We start from the raw sequence: 15,338 nt of genomic DNA on the forward strand, positions 1-15,338 counted from the left end.
GTCCAGGTTGGATCTGATTACCTCATCAGTGTTCCTGCCTCCTCCTCCTCTTGCCGATTCCCCCTCCCTCGCCCCCTTGTACTCTGCTCCAGTTAATGGCTGCCTCCCTACTCCCCACTGTTGTTGCTCTTCCCCCTTATTCTGGCTTCCCAACAACCCTGCGAGGTGGGCTAGAAGAAGAGATAGTGGCTGGCTGGCTTCCCAGTCGAAGGCACTTTTAATATCCATTGAAATCCTAACTGCCAAGCCTTTCTCCAGCGTGGCTGAGAAGGGAGATCCCAGGTAAATGCATTGAAGGAGATGCACTCCTATGCACGCCTACTCAGAAGCAAGCCACACAGATTTCAGTGGCACTTACTCCCAGGAAAGGAAAGTCATACAGTCAATGAGTTTACTCAGACGTAACACCCCAGTGTTACTAATAGCTACTAATAGTTACTAATAGTCACATAATAGTGACTATGTACTTTGCAGCCAAAGATGGAGAAGCTCTATAAAGTCAGTAAAAACAAGACCTGGAGCTGACTGTGGCTCAGATCATGCGCTTCTTGTTGCAAAATTTTGCCTTAAATGGAAGAACGTAGGGAAAACCACTAAACCATTCAGGTATGACCTAAATCATATCCCTTATGAATATACGGTGGAGGTGAGGAACAGATTTAAGGGATTAGACCTGATAGACAGAGTGCCTGAGGAACTATGGACAGAGGTTCATAACATTGTTCAGGAGGCAGCAACTCAATCCATCCCAAAGAAAAAGAAATACAAGACAGCAAAGTGGCTGTCTGATGAGGCTTTACAAGTAGCTGAGGAAAGAAGGGAAGCGAAAAGCGAAGGAGAAAGGGGAAGATATATCCAACTGAATGCAGAGTTCCAGGGAATAGCAAGGAGAGACAAGAAGGCCTTCTTAAATGAACAATGCAAAGAAATCGAGGGAAACAATAGGAATGGGAAAGACTAGAGATCTTTTCAAGAAAATCGGAGATCTCAAGGGAACGTTTTGTGCAAAGACGGGCATGATAAAGCACAAAGAAGGCAGGGACCTAACAGAAGCGGATGAGATATAGAAGAGGGGGAAAGAATACACAGAAGAACTATACAGGAAAGATCTGAACGTCCCTGTGATAACCATGATAGTGTGGTCACGGAACTTGAGCCGGACATCCTAGAGAGTGAAGTCAAGTGGGCCTTAGGAAGCATTAGTAACAACAAAGCTAGCGGAGATGACAGTATTCCAGCTGAACTATTTAAGATCCTAAAAGATGAGGCTGTTAAAGTGCTGCACTCAATGTGCCAACACATTTGGAACACTAAGCAATGGCCACAAGACTGGAAAAGGTCAGTTTACATTCCAGTTCCAAAGAAGGGCAATGCCAAGGAGTGTTCAAACTACCGTACAATTGCGCTCATTTCACATGCCAGCAAGGTGATGCTCAAAATCCTACAAGCTAGGCTTCAGCAGTATGTGAACTGAGAACTACCAGAAGTACAAGCGGGGATTTGAAGAGGCAGAGGAACTAGAGATCAAATCGCCAACAGTCGCTGGATCATGGAGAAAGCAAGAGAATTCCAGAAAAATGTCTATTTCTGCTTCATTGACTACGCTAAAGCCTTTGATTGTGTGGATCACAACAAACTGTGGGAAATTCTTAAAGAGATGGGACTACCAGACCACCTTACCTGTCTCCTGAGAAACTTGTACGAGGGACAAGAAGCAACAGTAAGAACCGGACATGGAACAACCGATTGGTTCAAAATTGGGAAAGGAGTACGACAAGGCTGCATATTGTCGCCCTGCTTATTTAACTTATATGCAGAGTACATCATGAGAAACGCTGGGTTGGATGAATCACAGGTCGGAGTTAAGATTGCCAGGAGAATTATCAACAACCTCAGATATGCAGACGATACCACCCTAATGGCAGAAAGCGAAGAGGATCTCAAGAGCCTCTTGTTGAGGGTGAAAGTGGAGAGTGCAAAAGCTGGTTTGAAACTCAACATTAAAAAAACGAAGATCATGGCATCTGGCCCCATCACTTCCTGGCATATAGAAGGAGAAGAAATGGAAGCAGTGACAGATTTTACTTTCTTGGGCTCCAAGATCACCGCAGATGGTGACTGTAGCCATGAAATTAAAAGACGCTTGCTCCTTGGGAGGAAAGCTATGGCAAACCTAGACAGCATAGTAAGAAGCAGAGACACCACCTTGCCGACAAAGGTCCATCTAATGAAAGCTATGGTTTTCCCAGTAGTAATGTATGGCTGTGAGAGCTGGACTATAAGGAAGGCTGAGCGCCGAAGAATTGATGCTTTCGAACTGTGGTGCTGGAGAAGACTCTTACTAGTCCCCTGGACTGCAAGGAGGTCAAATCAGTCCATCCTAAAGGAAATCAACCCTGAGTGCTCATTGGAAGGACAGATAATGAAGCTGAAGCTCCAATATTTTGGCCACCTAATGCGAAGAGAAAACTCCCTGGAAAAGACCCTGATGCTGGGAAAGACTGAAGGCCAAAGGAGAAGGGGACGGCAGAGGATGAGATGGCTAGATAGCATCACGGATGCAATGAATATGAACTTGAGCACGCTCCGGGAGAGAGCGCAGGACAGGAAGGCCTGGCGTGCTATGGTCCATGGGGTCACGAAGAGTCGGACACGACTGGACGACTGAACAACAGCAACACCCCTAGCACAAAGCGCTAGAGGGGAAATACACAGGGAGGAAATGGCGAACAGAGCCAGTGGACGATATACTAGTTCTGCAACTCTTCGTCTCTGCCTCCCTAACCCGACTTAAGAACTTAATGATTCGCCGTGAAGCCGCCTTGGCAGCTTCTCCGAAGGAAGGAACGGGCGCTCTTTCTGGAAAGCGGAAGCTCGTTCTGTTTCCAAACGCCTAGAGGAAGGCAGCAGCGACGCCCCCCTTCTGTCCTCTCAGTAGCACTGAGACAGGGAAAGCGCCATAGAGAAAAGGAGGGTGGCGAAGAGAGGAAGGCGCGGAAGCTGCTCGGGCCAGTCTGTCTGCGGAGACACGCTGGGATTCCTCATTGCGAAGGGCGGCCGGTAAGTCACCTTGTGCGCTCTGAACGAACGGTGCGTGGAACTGAGGCGGCAGCCCTTTACCTGGCTGTCTGGGTGTAAGGCCTACTGAACTCAACGGGCCTTACTTCTGAGCAGACATGCATGGGGTTGCGCTGGGAACGAGTCATCGGGACATTTCTCAGTTCGGTGACTTAGGGTGGAGAATTGCTTTCGCGCTTGAAAGAGAACAGATTCCTCACTACCGCCACCGCCACCACCAACACGACGTGGGGTTGTTCTTTTGTAAGGCCTTTCTACGAGATCAAGAATAGGGAAATCTGTGTGATGTGTTAGCCGCCCTCGCAGACCAAGATGTAGGACTTATGCTGCTTGTCGGCAAAGTTGTGCAATGAAAGAGACTTTTTCTTTAATCTGAGTCCGTATCACTGGTGTAAAAATGGCAAATCGCCCCTCGAAACTGATGGCATTTAACACGAAAAGTTTTATATCTCTTTGCACACACTGAGTGGTTTACTGTGCTGGAAAGGCGGCTTACACTTACATGGGAGTAAGTCCCATTATGCATAGCGGAACCTCTGATTAAACATGCCTAGGATTGCACCGCATGGCAGGTGTCATTTTGTGGTTGGTAAAATCCCACATAGGTCCTGGAGGAGACCCAGTGAAGTGAATGGGACTTAAGTTACTTATGACTAACTGAGGTCCCATTCATTTTAGTGGGCCTTCTCTAAGTTGGACCTATATTGGATTTTACCCTGTGATTCTAACTGCAATCCTGTATGCATTTACCTGAGAGTAAATCCCATTCAACACAGTGGAACGTACTTCTGAATAAACATGCAGAGGATTGTGCTGCCAGACTGCACCCCTGCATGCACTTACTTGTGAGTGAGTCCCATTGAACTCAGTGGAATGTACCTCTGAGAAAACTAGCACAGGGTTAAATCTAAGTTTTGTGTTTTTATGTGTTTGTAAAATTCCTCCAGTTTATTGTAACATGCTACGCTGATTTGGGATTGAGGGATGAAGATAAAATGTAAGCTTAGGTGTATTATCTGTGATATTCTGGTAATTTCTTTTGTTTTTCCTGGTTCTGTGCCTTAAAAAAATCATTTTAAGACCTGAATGTCCTTAACAGCTTAAGAACGTTGACTCTAAAGTAAACCCCATAGAGTTCAATGGGACTCACTTTCCAGGCTGTAATCCTATGTACACAGTTCTTTGTGAGTAAGCCTCATTGAGTAAGTGCATCTTACTTCTGAGTAAATGTGCTTGGTATTGGTCTGCACATTAGCAATCCTATGCCCATCTGTTTACTTGCTAGGCTGTAATCTTGTGCACATACTGGTTGTGACTGAGTCCCATTGAAGTAAGTGGGACTTTCTTCTGAATGAACATGCAGAGGATCAGGCTGCGTATGTGAAACTCATTTAGCAGAGAAGGCTAACGCACTGGTAGAGTGCTGAGAGTGTTGGACTAGGGCTGGGAAGACCCACGTTCAAATCCCCAGTCAGCTGTGAACCTCATTGGGTGACCCTGGGCCAGTCACTACCTTTCAGCCTAATCTAATTTAGGGTGCAATCCTATGCATGTAGGACTTTTTTTCTGTCTAAACAACTCCCAGCATTCCCCAGCCAGCCATGCTGCTCAGGAATGCTGGGAGTTGTAGGACTTTTTTCAGACTAAATAGGCATAGGATTGTGCTCTTAATTTAACTGACAGATCGTTGTGAGAATAAAACTGGTGGACCATGTATGCTATCTTGGTATTCTGAGAAGCTGAGGGCAATGAAACAACTGTGTCTACGATTAACTACGATTAACAACTGTGTCTACGATTAGCGCAAATGGCAGAAGACTCGGAACAAATACGATCGAACACAGATAAGAATCCACTTGCGATCTTATTCTGTGGCGGTGATAGCGGCGAAGAAATCCTACTTCTCTGCCACCATTGCATCTGCTCAGTGTCATCCAACAGAGCTCTTTCATTTCGCACCTCTCGGGTGTAGGCCTTGGGAACACAAGAACTCGAACCCTCAAAGGCCTGCTGTGAACAATTCGCCAGACACTTTGCAGATAAAATCACTCGTATTTGCGCTGACTTGCCATTGTGAGGCAAGGTGCTGGAGTGTGTGGTGGCCTCACAGCTCCAAGCCATTTTGGATGAAACCGATTACTTAGATCCATTCCAATCAGGTTTCAGGCCGCTTATGGGATGGAAACAGCCTTGGTCACCCTGGCTGATGACTTATGCCTTGGAATGGATGCAGGCAGAGCAACCCTGTTGGTTCTTCTGGACCTCTCAGCGGCTTTCAATACCATTGACCATGGTATCCTTCTGGATTGTTTATCTGGACTGGGCTTGGGAGGCACGGTTTTAAAGTGGTTCCAGTCCTTTCTGGAGGAGCGGTCTTAGAAGGTGGTGCTGGGGGACTTCTGTTCTATCCCATGGCCTGTGGGGTGCACCACAAGGCTCTATCTTGTCCCCCGTGCTTTTTAACATCTACATGAAACCGCTGTGGGAAGTCATCAGGAGGTTTGGTCTGAAATGTCATCAGAATGCAGATGATACTCAGCTCGTTTCCATCTGCACATCCCAGGGAGGCTGTGGAACTCTTGAACCAGTGTCTGGAGGCTGTTTTGGGATGGATGAGGGTGAACAAGCTGAAACTTAATCCAGACAAGACGGAGGTACTGAGGGTTGGGAAACCAACTACTTCGGATGGAGGTTTACAACTGGTCTTAGATGGGGTTGCACTCCCCCTGAAAGACCAAGTGTGCAGTCTGGGAGTCCTCCTGGACTCTGAGCTAATTGGGGAAGCCCAGGTGGCTGCGGTGTGCAGCTGCTTTTTACCTGCTTAGACTGGTACACCAACTGCGGCCCTATCTGGACAGAACAGACCTTGTCTCAGTTATCCACGCACTAGTGATGTCCAGGCTGGACTATTGTAATGCGCTCTATGTGGGGCTGCTTTTGAAGGCGGTTCGGCAACTCCAGCTTGTGCATAATGCAGCCGCCAGAGTATTGGTGGGGGTGAGGCGATTCGATCATATAATGCCTATACTGCACCAGCTGCACTGGTTACCGGTGCATTTCCAAGCCCAATTCAAAGTGCTGGTTTTGACCTTTAAAGCCTTAAACAGTTTGGGACCAAGTTACTTGAAGGACCGCCTACACCCATATCAGCCTGCCCGCACTTTAAAATCAGAAAGAGAGGCCCTTCTCATTTGCCCACCTGTGAAAGCAGTCAGGTGGGTGAACACATGTGAGAGGGCCTTCTCTGCAGTGGCCCCACATCTTTGGAACAAGCTGCCATCGGAGGTCCGCCATGCTCTGTCATTGCAGACTTTTAAGAAGGCCTTGAAAACTTATTATTTTACCTTGGCCTTCTCTTAATATGACTGGTACTGTTGCTGCTGTTAACATCATTGTTGTTTTTAATTGTTGTTTTTAATGTTGGCTTTTATTTTATTGTTTTTATCACTTTAATATTTTAACTGTTTGTATGTATATTATTGTTGTAAGCCACTTTGGGAGGGCTTCTGTCCTGAAAGACAGTCAAGAAATATTTTAAATAAAATAATAAATAATAAATATCTTGAGCTCGGAGGAGGAAAGGTAGGATATGAGATAAAGAAATAAGTACTCAGTCTTAGCTAGAAAGTGTTTTAACAAAGACCTTCCATTTAAAAAAATACCTTGAGATTTTGTAACTAAAGACTGTGTGAAAAAGGGGGGCGGATTTCTTGTGAGAACTGATTTGTGACAGTGTTGCTTGTAATTTATTATTATGCAAGAGGGTGCAGTCCTAAGTCCATAAGCACAGTACAAAGTCTGAGTTTTGCAATGCAATGCTAGGGAGTGGTATTGTAGTATTGTTGCCGAATAAATTTTTGTTTTTAAATGAAAACAGCCCTTTTATACAGGATAGATACCCCCAGTGGCTATTAGGCCAGAGTGCAATCCTATGCATGTTTAGACAGGAAAGAAATCCCACAACTCCCAGCATGCCCTAGCCAGCATGGCTGGCTGGGGTATGCTGGGAGTTGTAGGACTTTTTTCTGTCTAAACATGCATAGGATTGTGACCTAAATCTCTCTTCCCTGTGCAAGCAAGTCCCAATAAAAATCAACAGGGGCGGTGGGATTGTAAAAAAGCAGAGTATAAAACACTCAGTCTGTAAGCACGTTGAAAACAATGCACTCGAAGCCAAGATGGATTTGTCAAGAACAAATCCTGCCAGACAAATCTGATCTCATTTTTTGATCAGTTCACCTCCCTTATGGACTGTGGGAATGCTGTGGACATAACATAGCTCGACTTCAGCAAAGCTTTCAACAAAGTGCCCCATGATATCCTGATGAGCAAACTAGCTCAAAGTGGGCTAGATGAAACAACGACAACGATCAGGTGGATCTACAGTTGGCTACAGAATCGGACTCAGAGAGTGCTTATCAATGGGATCTTCTCAAACTGGGGAGAGGTGATGAGTGAGGTACCTCAGGGCTCAGTCCTGGGCTCAGTGCTCTTCAACATTTTTATTAATGGCTTGCATGAGGAGGTGCAGGGAATGCTGGTCAAATTTGCAGATGACACAAAATTGGGCGGGATAGCTAATACTCTGGAAGACAGAAACAAAATTCGAAGTGATCTTGATAGACTGGACTGCTGGGCAGAAAACAACGGAATGAAATTTAATAGGGATAAATGCCAAATTCTGCACCTAGGAAAAAGAAACCAAATGCACAGTTACAAGATGGGGGATACGTGGCTCAAAAACACTATCAGCGAGAAGGATCTTGGAATTGTTGTAGATCACAAGCTGGATATGAGCCAACAATGTGATGTGGCTGCAAAAAAGGTCAATGCTATTTTGGGCTGCATTAATAGAAGCATAACTTCCAAATCACATGAAGTACTAGTTCCCCTCTACTCAGCACTGATTAGGCCTCATCTTCAGTACTGTTGCCAGTTCTGGGCACTGCACTTTAAGAAGGATGCAGACAAGCTGGAGAGGGTTCAGAAGAGGGCAACAAAGATGATCAGGGGACTAGAAACAAAGCCCTATGAGGAGAGATTGAAAGAACTGGGCATGTTTAGCCTTGACAAGGGAAGACTGAGGGGAGATATGATAGCGCTCTTTAAGTACTTGAAAGGTTGTCACAGAGAGGAAGGCCAGGATCTCTTCTCGATCATCCCAGAATGCAGGACACGGAATAATGGGCTCAAGTGACAGGAAGCCAGATTCTGGCTGAACATCAGGAAAATGTTCCTGACTCTTAGAGCAATACGACAATGGAACCAATTACTTAGGGAGGCGGTGGGCTCTCCCACGCTGGAGGCATTCAAGATGAGGCTGGACAGCCATCTGTAGGGGATGCCTTGACTTGGATTCCTGCATTGAGCAGGGGATTGGACTCGATGGTCTTGTAGGCCCCTTCCAACCCTACTATTCTATGATCTTTAAGGGAGCAATCCTATCTGGATCAGCGGTTGCCTCCGAGCCTGGGGGCGACTGCCTACCCAGTGCAGGGCGGGAGGAGTGGTGAAGAGCAGATCTCCTCCTTGCTCCCCCTGCCCAGCTTTCCTTATATGGTTTTGGGATTACCAATATATGGGACTGTCTCCATGTTGATGGGAGGAGTGCCCCTCCTAGAACATCATTGAATACTAAAGTTAAATAGGGTATCAGCGTGTCCTTGTAAGTTTTATAAAAATTTGTAGTGAGTCCGTCTGGGCCTGGTGATTTTGCTTCCTTTAAATTTTTGATTACCTCATTGACCTCTTCATTTAGAATAGGAGAGTCCATCAGCCTTCTATCCTCCTCCCCTAACAGTGGCAAATTAATTGAATCTAAAAAAACCTGAATACGTCTTGGGGGAGACGAAGTGTCATATAATGACTTCTAAAAGTCTGCAAACTCCTTACAGATTTTTTGAGTATTATATATAAAACTTTGCTCTACATACTCTGCACTCTCTATCAAACCATAAGGACTTCATGGGCTTTGGTTGATTCCAATTTATGTCTGTTTTTTAAAAAGGTCTCATATTATCACATATATACTGGTATGCTTCCAACTAGACTTATGTTGGAGCCAAGAGATAAAATTATATTTCCTAATAATATACCTATAGTTGAGTTCTGGAAATGTTCAAGTTTGTTTACTTTTACTTTTTGCCATTTCAGTCTCCTCTCCCCCTGTATTTCCAGGTTCTGTGCTAACCACTGATCTGAACAAAACACTTTCCTCAGATTTAGCAGCTGTTTTCAGCACTATGGGGTGATGATCACTGTCTTCCCTCAGAATTAGTATTATACCAGAAAATAAATGAGCTCTTTCTCTAGTAACACAGACATAATCAAGCACATTGCCTGAGTGCTGAGAAAAGTAAGTAAAAGGTAAGGAGTACTATAGTCATTACTACCTACTATGTGCAATCCAAACATATATGTTAACCTAAGTAGGTTTGTTGTAGTTCAGTCGTGTCTGACTCTTCGTGACCGCATGGACCATAGCACGCCAGCTTTCTTGTCCTCCGCTCTTTCCCAGCGTGTGCTCAAATTCATATTCATTGCATCGGTGATGCTATCTAGCCATCTCATTCTCTGCCGTCCCCTTCTCCTTTTGCCTTCAATCTTTCCCAGCATCAGGGTCTTTTCCAGGGAGTTTTCTCTTCACATTAGCTGGCCAAAATATTTGAGCTTCAGCTTCAGTATCTGTCCTTCCAATGAGCACTCAGGGTTGATTTCCTTAGGATGGACTGATCTGACCTCCTTGCAGTCCAGGGGACTCGTAAGTCTTCTCCAGCACCACAGTTCGAAAGCATCAATTCTTCGGCGCTCAGCCTTCCTTATAGTCCAGCTCTCACAGCCATACGTTACTACTGGGAAAACCATAGCTTTGATTAGACGGACCTTTGTCGGCAAGGTGATGTCTCTGCTTCTTACTATGCTGTCTAGGTTGGCCATAGCTTTCCTCCCAAGGAGCAAGCGTCTTTTAATTTCATGGCTACAGTCACCGTCTGCGGTGATCTTGGAGCCCAAGAAAGTAAAATCTGTCACTGCTTCCATTTCTTCCCCTTCTATATGCCAGGAAGTGATGGGGCCAGATGCCATGATCTTCGTTTTTTTAATGTTGAGTTTCAAACCAGCTTTTGCACTCTTCTCTTTCATCCTCAACAAGAGGCTCTTTAGATCCTCTTCGCTTTCTGCCATTAGGGTGGTATCGTCTGCATATTGGAGGTTGTTGATAATTCTCCCGGCAATCTTAATTCCGACCTCTGATTCATCCAACCCGGTGTTTCTCATGATGTACTCTGCATATAAATTAAATAAGCAGGGCGACAATATACAGCCTTGTCGAACTCCTTTCCCAATTTTGAACCAATCGGTTGTTCCATGTCCGGTTCTTACTGTTTCTTCTTGTCCCTCGTACAGGTTTCTCAGGAGACAGGTAAGGTGGTCTGGTACTCCCATCTCTTTAAAAATTTTCCAGAGTTTGTTGTGATCCACACAATCAAAGGCTTTAGTGTAGTCAATGAAGCAGAAATAGACATTTTTCTGGAATTCTCTTGCTTTCTCCATGATCCAGCGAATGTTGGTGATTTGATCTCTAGTTCCTCTGCCTCTTCGAAACCCTGCTTGTACTTCCAGTAGTTCATGGTTCACATACTGCTGAAGCCTAGCTTGTAGGATTTTGAGCATAATCTTGCTGGCATGTGAAATGAGCGCAATTGTACGGTAGTTTGAACACTCCTTGGCATTGCCCTTCTTTGGAATTGGAATGTAAACTAACCTTTTCCAGTCTTGTGGCCACTGCTGAGTGTTCCAAATGTGTTGGCATATTGAGTGCAGCACTTTAACAGCATTATCTTTTAGGATTTTAAATAGCTCAGCTGGAATACTGTCATCTCCACTAGCTTTGTTGTTATAGTAATGCTTCCTAAGGCCCACTTGACTTCACTCTCTAGGATGTCCGGCTCAAGTTCCGTGACCGCACTATCCTGGCTATCAGGGACATTCAGATCTTTCCTGTATAGTTCTTCTTTGTATTCTTTCCACCTCTTCTTAATCTCATCTGCTTCTGTTAGGTCCCTGCCTTCTTTGTGCTTTATCATGCCCGTCTTTGCACAAAACGTTCCCTTGAGATCTCCGATTTTCTTGAAAAGATCTCTAATCTTTCCCATTCTGTTGTTTTCCTTGATTTCTTTGCATTGTTCATTTAAGAAGGCCTTCTTGTCCTTCCTTGCTATTCTCTGGAAATCTGCATTCAGTTGGTTATATCTTCGCCTTTCTCCCTTGCTTTTCGCTTCCCTTCTTTCCTCAGCTACTTGTAAAGCCTCATCAGACAGCCACTTGGCTTTCTTGCATTTCTTTTTCTATGGGATGGATTGAGTTGCTGCCTCCTGAACAATGTTATGAACCTCCGTCCATACTTTCTCAGGCACTCTGTCTATCAGGTCTAATCTCTTAAATCTATTCCTCACCTCCACTGTATATTCATAAGGAATATGATTTAGGTCCTACCTGAACGGTTTAGTGGTTTTCCCTGCGTTCTTCAATTTAAGCTGAAATTTTGCAAGAAGCAGCTCATGATCTGAGCCACAGTCAGCTCCAGGTCTTTTCTTTACTGACTGTATGGAGCTTCTCCATCTTTGGCTGCAAAGGACATAATCAATCTGATTTCGATATTGACCATCTGGTGATGTCCATGTGTAGAGTCGCCTCATTATTTATCTTTGTATCCCGGGATTTCCATTAATTTAGATCTTAAAAATCATCTTCCAGGATTCCACACTGCTCAGCTACTTTTATCGAGGATGTTCTATTCTGGCATTAAAATCACCCAACAATATAGGCAGGGCACTAGGGAACCTCTTACTCACCTCTTCCAATAGATGTTCCAAATGCAGCCAAACATCAGATGTATAGTATTGAGAAGATATTGGCAGTATATAAACATTTACCACGAATCCTATGCCATAAGCTTTACCACCAATATGTTCTTATCCGAGGCTGCTGCATCAACCAAACTGCCCTCCCATCCCAGACCTTCCTTGGCCAGGATGGCTAAACCACCCATAGCTCTACCGTTATCATTTAGTTTCTGAGCAGAGTTAACCCATGTTTTAAATCCTGGCACTACTGACTTATCCTTTTTTAAAAGCCATGTTTCATGCAATGCTAAAATTGAATATTTAGATAGAAATTAAATAACATTCTTATCATGATCTCTAGCCTTCCACTCTGCTATATTCCATGACACCTACAAGCTTATCATCAGGCTCATGGGTTTCGAGTGACCTCTTTAAAGAATTTACAGTTTTATTTATTTATTATATTTCTGTACCGCCCCATAGCCAAAGCTCTCTGGGTGGTTTACAAAAGATAAAGCATTAACATACAATATACAAAGTTTAAAAGCCATTTACATAAAAGCATACAGACCATATATACAAACAACATATAACTAAAAACAACTTTGAACTAAAAACAATTTAACAAAAAAAATCCAACAATAAAACACAGCTTAAAACAACATAGCTTAAAAACAGTATACCGGACTCAGAAAAAGAAACAAGAGTTCTAAAAAGAGAAGGCCTGCTGGAATAATAGAGTCTTTAACACCTGCTTAAAGACCTTCAATGAGTTAGCAGGCACATTTCAACTGGCAGGTCATTCCACAACTGAGGGGCAGCAAAGGAAATGGTCCTCTTGCGTGTGGCTGCCAGTCTCACATTAGGCAGCTGCAGCAGAGAGCCCTCAGAGGACCTTAGGTGGCAGACTGGGACGTAGGGGAGAAGGCGCTCCCTAAGGTACCTTGGACCTAGACCCCGTAAGGCTTTAAAGGTAAGAACCAGCACTTTATATTTTGCTCAGAAACAAATTGGCAGCCAGCGTAAAGATTTTAAAACCAGTGTAATATGGTCTCCACAGGATGCCCCAGAGACCAACCTGGCTGCCATATTTTGTACCAGTTACAGTTTCCGAGTTAAACATACAGACAGCTCCAAGTGCAACACATTACAGAAATCAAGCCTAGAGGCTACCAATGCATGCATCACTGTTACCAGGTCCACATATTCCAGGAATGGGCATAACTGGTAAATCAGCTGAAGTTGATAACAGGCACTTCTCACCGTTGCCTCCACCGGGGGTGCCAGGAGCAGGGTGGGGGTCAAGAAGCACCCCCAAGCTACGAACTTGCTCCTTCAGGGGGGGAGTGCAACCCCATTTAGAACTGGTTGACATATGTCAATACCTGAATTAGGACCCTAATTCAACTTCAGCTTGTTCTCCCTCATCCAGCCCATTACCAACTTCAGGCAGTCATTCAGAGGAGTCATACCTTCCTTGGATAAAGATGTTAAGGAGAAATAGATTTTGGTGTCATCATCATACTGATAACACCCAGCCCCAAACCTCCTGATGATCTCTCCCAGTGGTTTCATGTAGATAGTAAACAGCATCAGGGATAGAATGGAGCCCTGAGGGACTCTACAAAATAGTTCCTTTGTTGAGGAACAACTATCCCCGAGCAACACCACCTGGAACCATCCTGAGAGAATGGAACAGAACCACTGTAGAGCAGTGCCCCCAATCCCCAACTCCCTCAGGTGATCCAGAAGGATACCATGGTTGATGGTATTGATTGTCGCTGAGAGATCCAAAAGAATCAACAGGGATGCATTCCCCCTATCGATTCCCAGGCGAAGGTCATCCACCAAGGCCACCATGGCAGTCTCAACATGACAACCCTTTATTGGTGATAGCTGTATTTGGACATGTATTAAAGAACTCCAGCCATTGATTATAATAATGAATAGTGTCTTCCCAAATGATTGATTAGCATAATCTCAGGTGGAGCTCATTGATTTCAAGTCACAAACACACCCACCCAACCACTGCATAATATGATTACTCAGAAGTAAGTGCCACTGTGTTTAGTGTGGTTTGATCCCAGCAGGGAAGTGTGGCTAGGATTGTGCTGACAGCCTCCTAGAACCATCTTAAGAAAGCATCATTAATGTCTACAGATAATTTTTAAAAAAAAACATATTCCTTGTTAAGCATTGGAAGTCACATCAATAACTTCACAGTGTCGCTTCAGTGTTCCTTCAACATTCAAAATGACTACGCAGAATGTAAATAAGAATTTCCAAAATTCCACTGGACAAGATGTGAACCCAGACCTTGACACAGAACGAAAAAATGCCTCCTTCAGCGTAGAACGACTTACCAACATACTGGATGGAAGTGCTGAAAACACACAGATCAGGAGGAAAGTAGGTAAGTAGGCTGCTTTGAAGGAGATCATTTTTTAAATGACGATGTCAGATATTGTTCTGCTCCCCTACGTATGTCTCATTTGCCTGTTGACTACTCCTTCACAAAGATGCTGCATAAAAACATCTTTGTAGCTGAGTGATTCCCCTGGTTTTTGGCTGCAGAACCAAAGACAACCAAAGACCACAAGTTAAAGCTAGGCAAATTACATTCCATGCACTCTCCAGAACTTGGCTTGTGGGGCTATCAGTTTAAAGAAAAATAACTGCTAGTCCTCTTGATTAATGATAAAACATTGTCAAAAATGTGCAAGGATTCAGAACTCAAATAGAACCTTGGGCAGGGCCCTTGAGTGTCAGGGGAAGATTTTCTACATCCTGTATAGCTCTCATTTATTTATTTATTTACTTACTTACATACATACATTTATATCCCACCTTTTTTTGTCCTAAGGAACCCAAGGCAGCATACCTAATCCTCCTCCTCTCCATTTTATCCTCACAACAACAACCCTGTGAGGTAGGTTGGGCTGAGAGTCTGTGACTCGCCCAAAGTCACCCAGTGAGCTTCCATGGCCAAGTGGGGCCTAGAACCTGGATCTCCCAGCTCCCAGTCCAACACTCTAGCCACTACACGATACTGGCTCTCAACCATTCTCATGGGTCCTGTTACTGAGAATGGTGAGTAGTGGTAAAACACTTGCTTTCCATGCAGAAGATTCCAGGATCAATCCCCAGCATGTCCAGGTAGGGAGGGATGTATGGATTTTGTTAAATCTGTTCAGTCTGTGTTTCACAGATTGTCGGGGATCTTTCATTCTGTCATCTGCTCATTGATGGAATCAGATTTTATGCAGGAGAATTTCATTCCTGTTTGCAAATGTGCATTAGCACTAATGCGCGCTTGGACAAGTGCACATTTCTGCACACACACCCCACCCCACCCCAGTAAAAAACTGGTCTGCAAGCCTGTGGAATCCATGGAGCTTGGAAAAGGCCAATCCGCTG

General features: G+C 44.4%; 1 protein-coding gene across 3 annotated transcripts in view; it reads left to right on the forward strand.

Moving 5' to 3' along the window:
- The first annotated feature begins 2,959 nt into the window (after window positions 1–2,959).
- ACOX2 (acyl-CoA oxidase 2) overlaps window positions 2,960–15,338 on the forward strand; it is a 52,484-nt gene continuing 40,105 nt past the window's right edge. Inside the window, exons 1-2 of one of the 3 annotated variants that reach the window (XM_084840526.1) lie at window positions 2,960–3,060; window positions 14,116–14,334. In XM_084840526.1, the coding sequence (XP_084696652.1) occupies window positions 14,175–14,334 (160 nt within the window). In that variant the 5' untranslated portion in view covers window positions 2,960–3,060; window positions 14,116–14,174. The remainder of the gene's footprint in view (window positions 3,061–14,115; window positions 14,335–15,338) is intronic. The other 2 variants (XM_084840524.1, XM_084840525.1) reach the window with 2 other exon arrangements.

This window comes from Heloderma suspectum, chromosome 2, assembly GCF_057233095.1.
Source record: "Heloderma suspectum isolate Gila_16-S chromosome 2, 16-S_ref, whole genome shotgun sequence".
Classification (NCBI taxonomy): Eukaryota; Metazoa; Chordata; class Lepidosauria; order Squamata; family Helodermatidae; genus Heloderma; species Heloderma suspectum.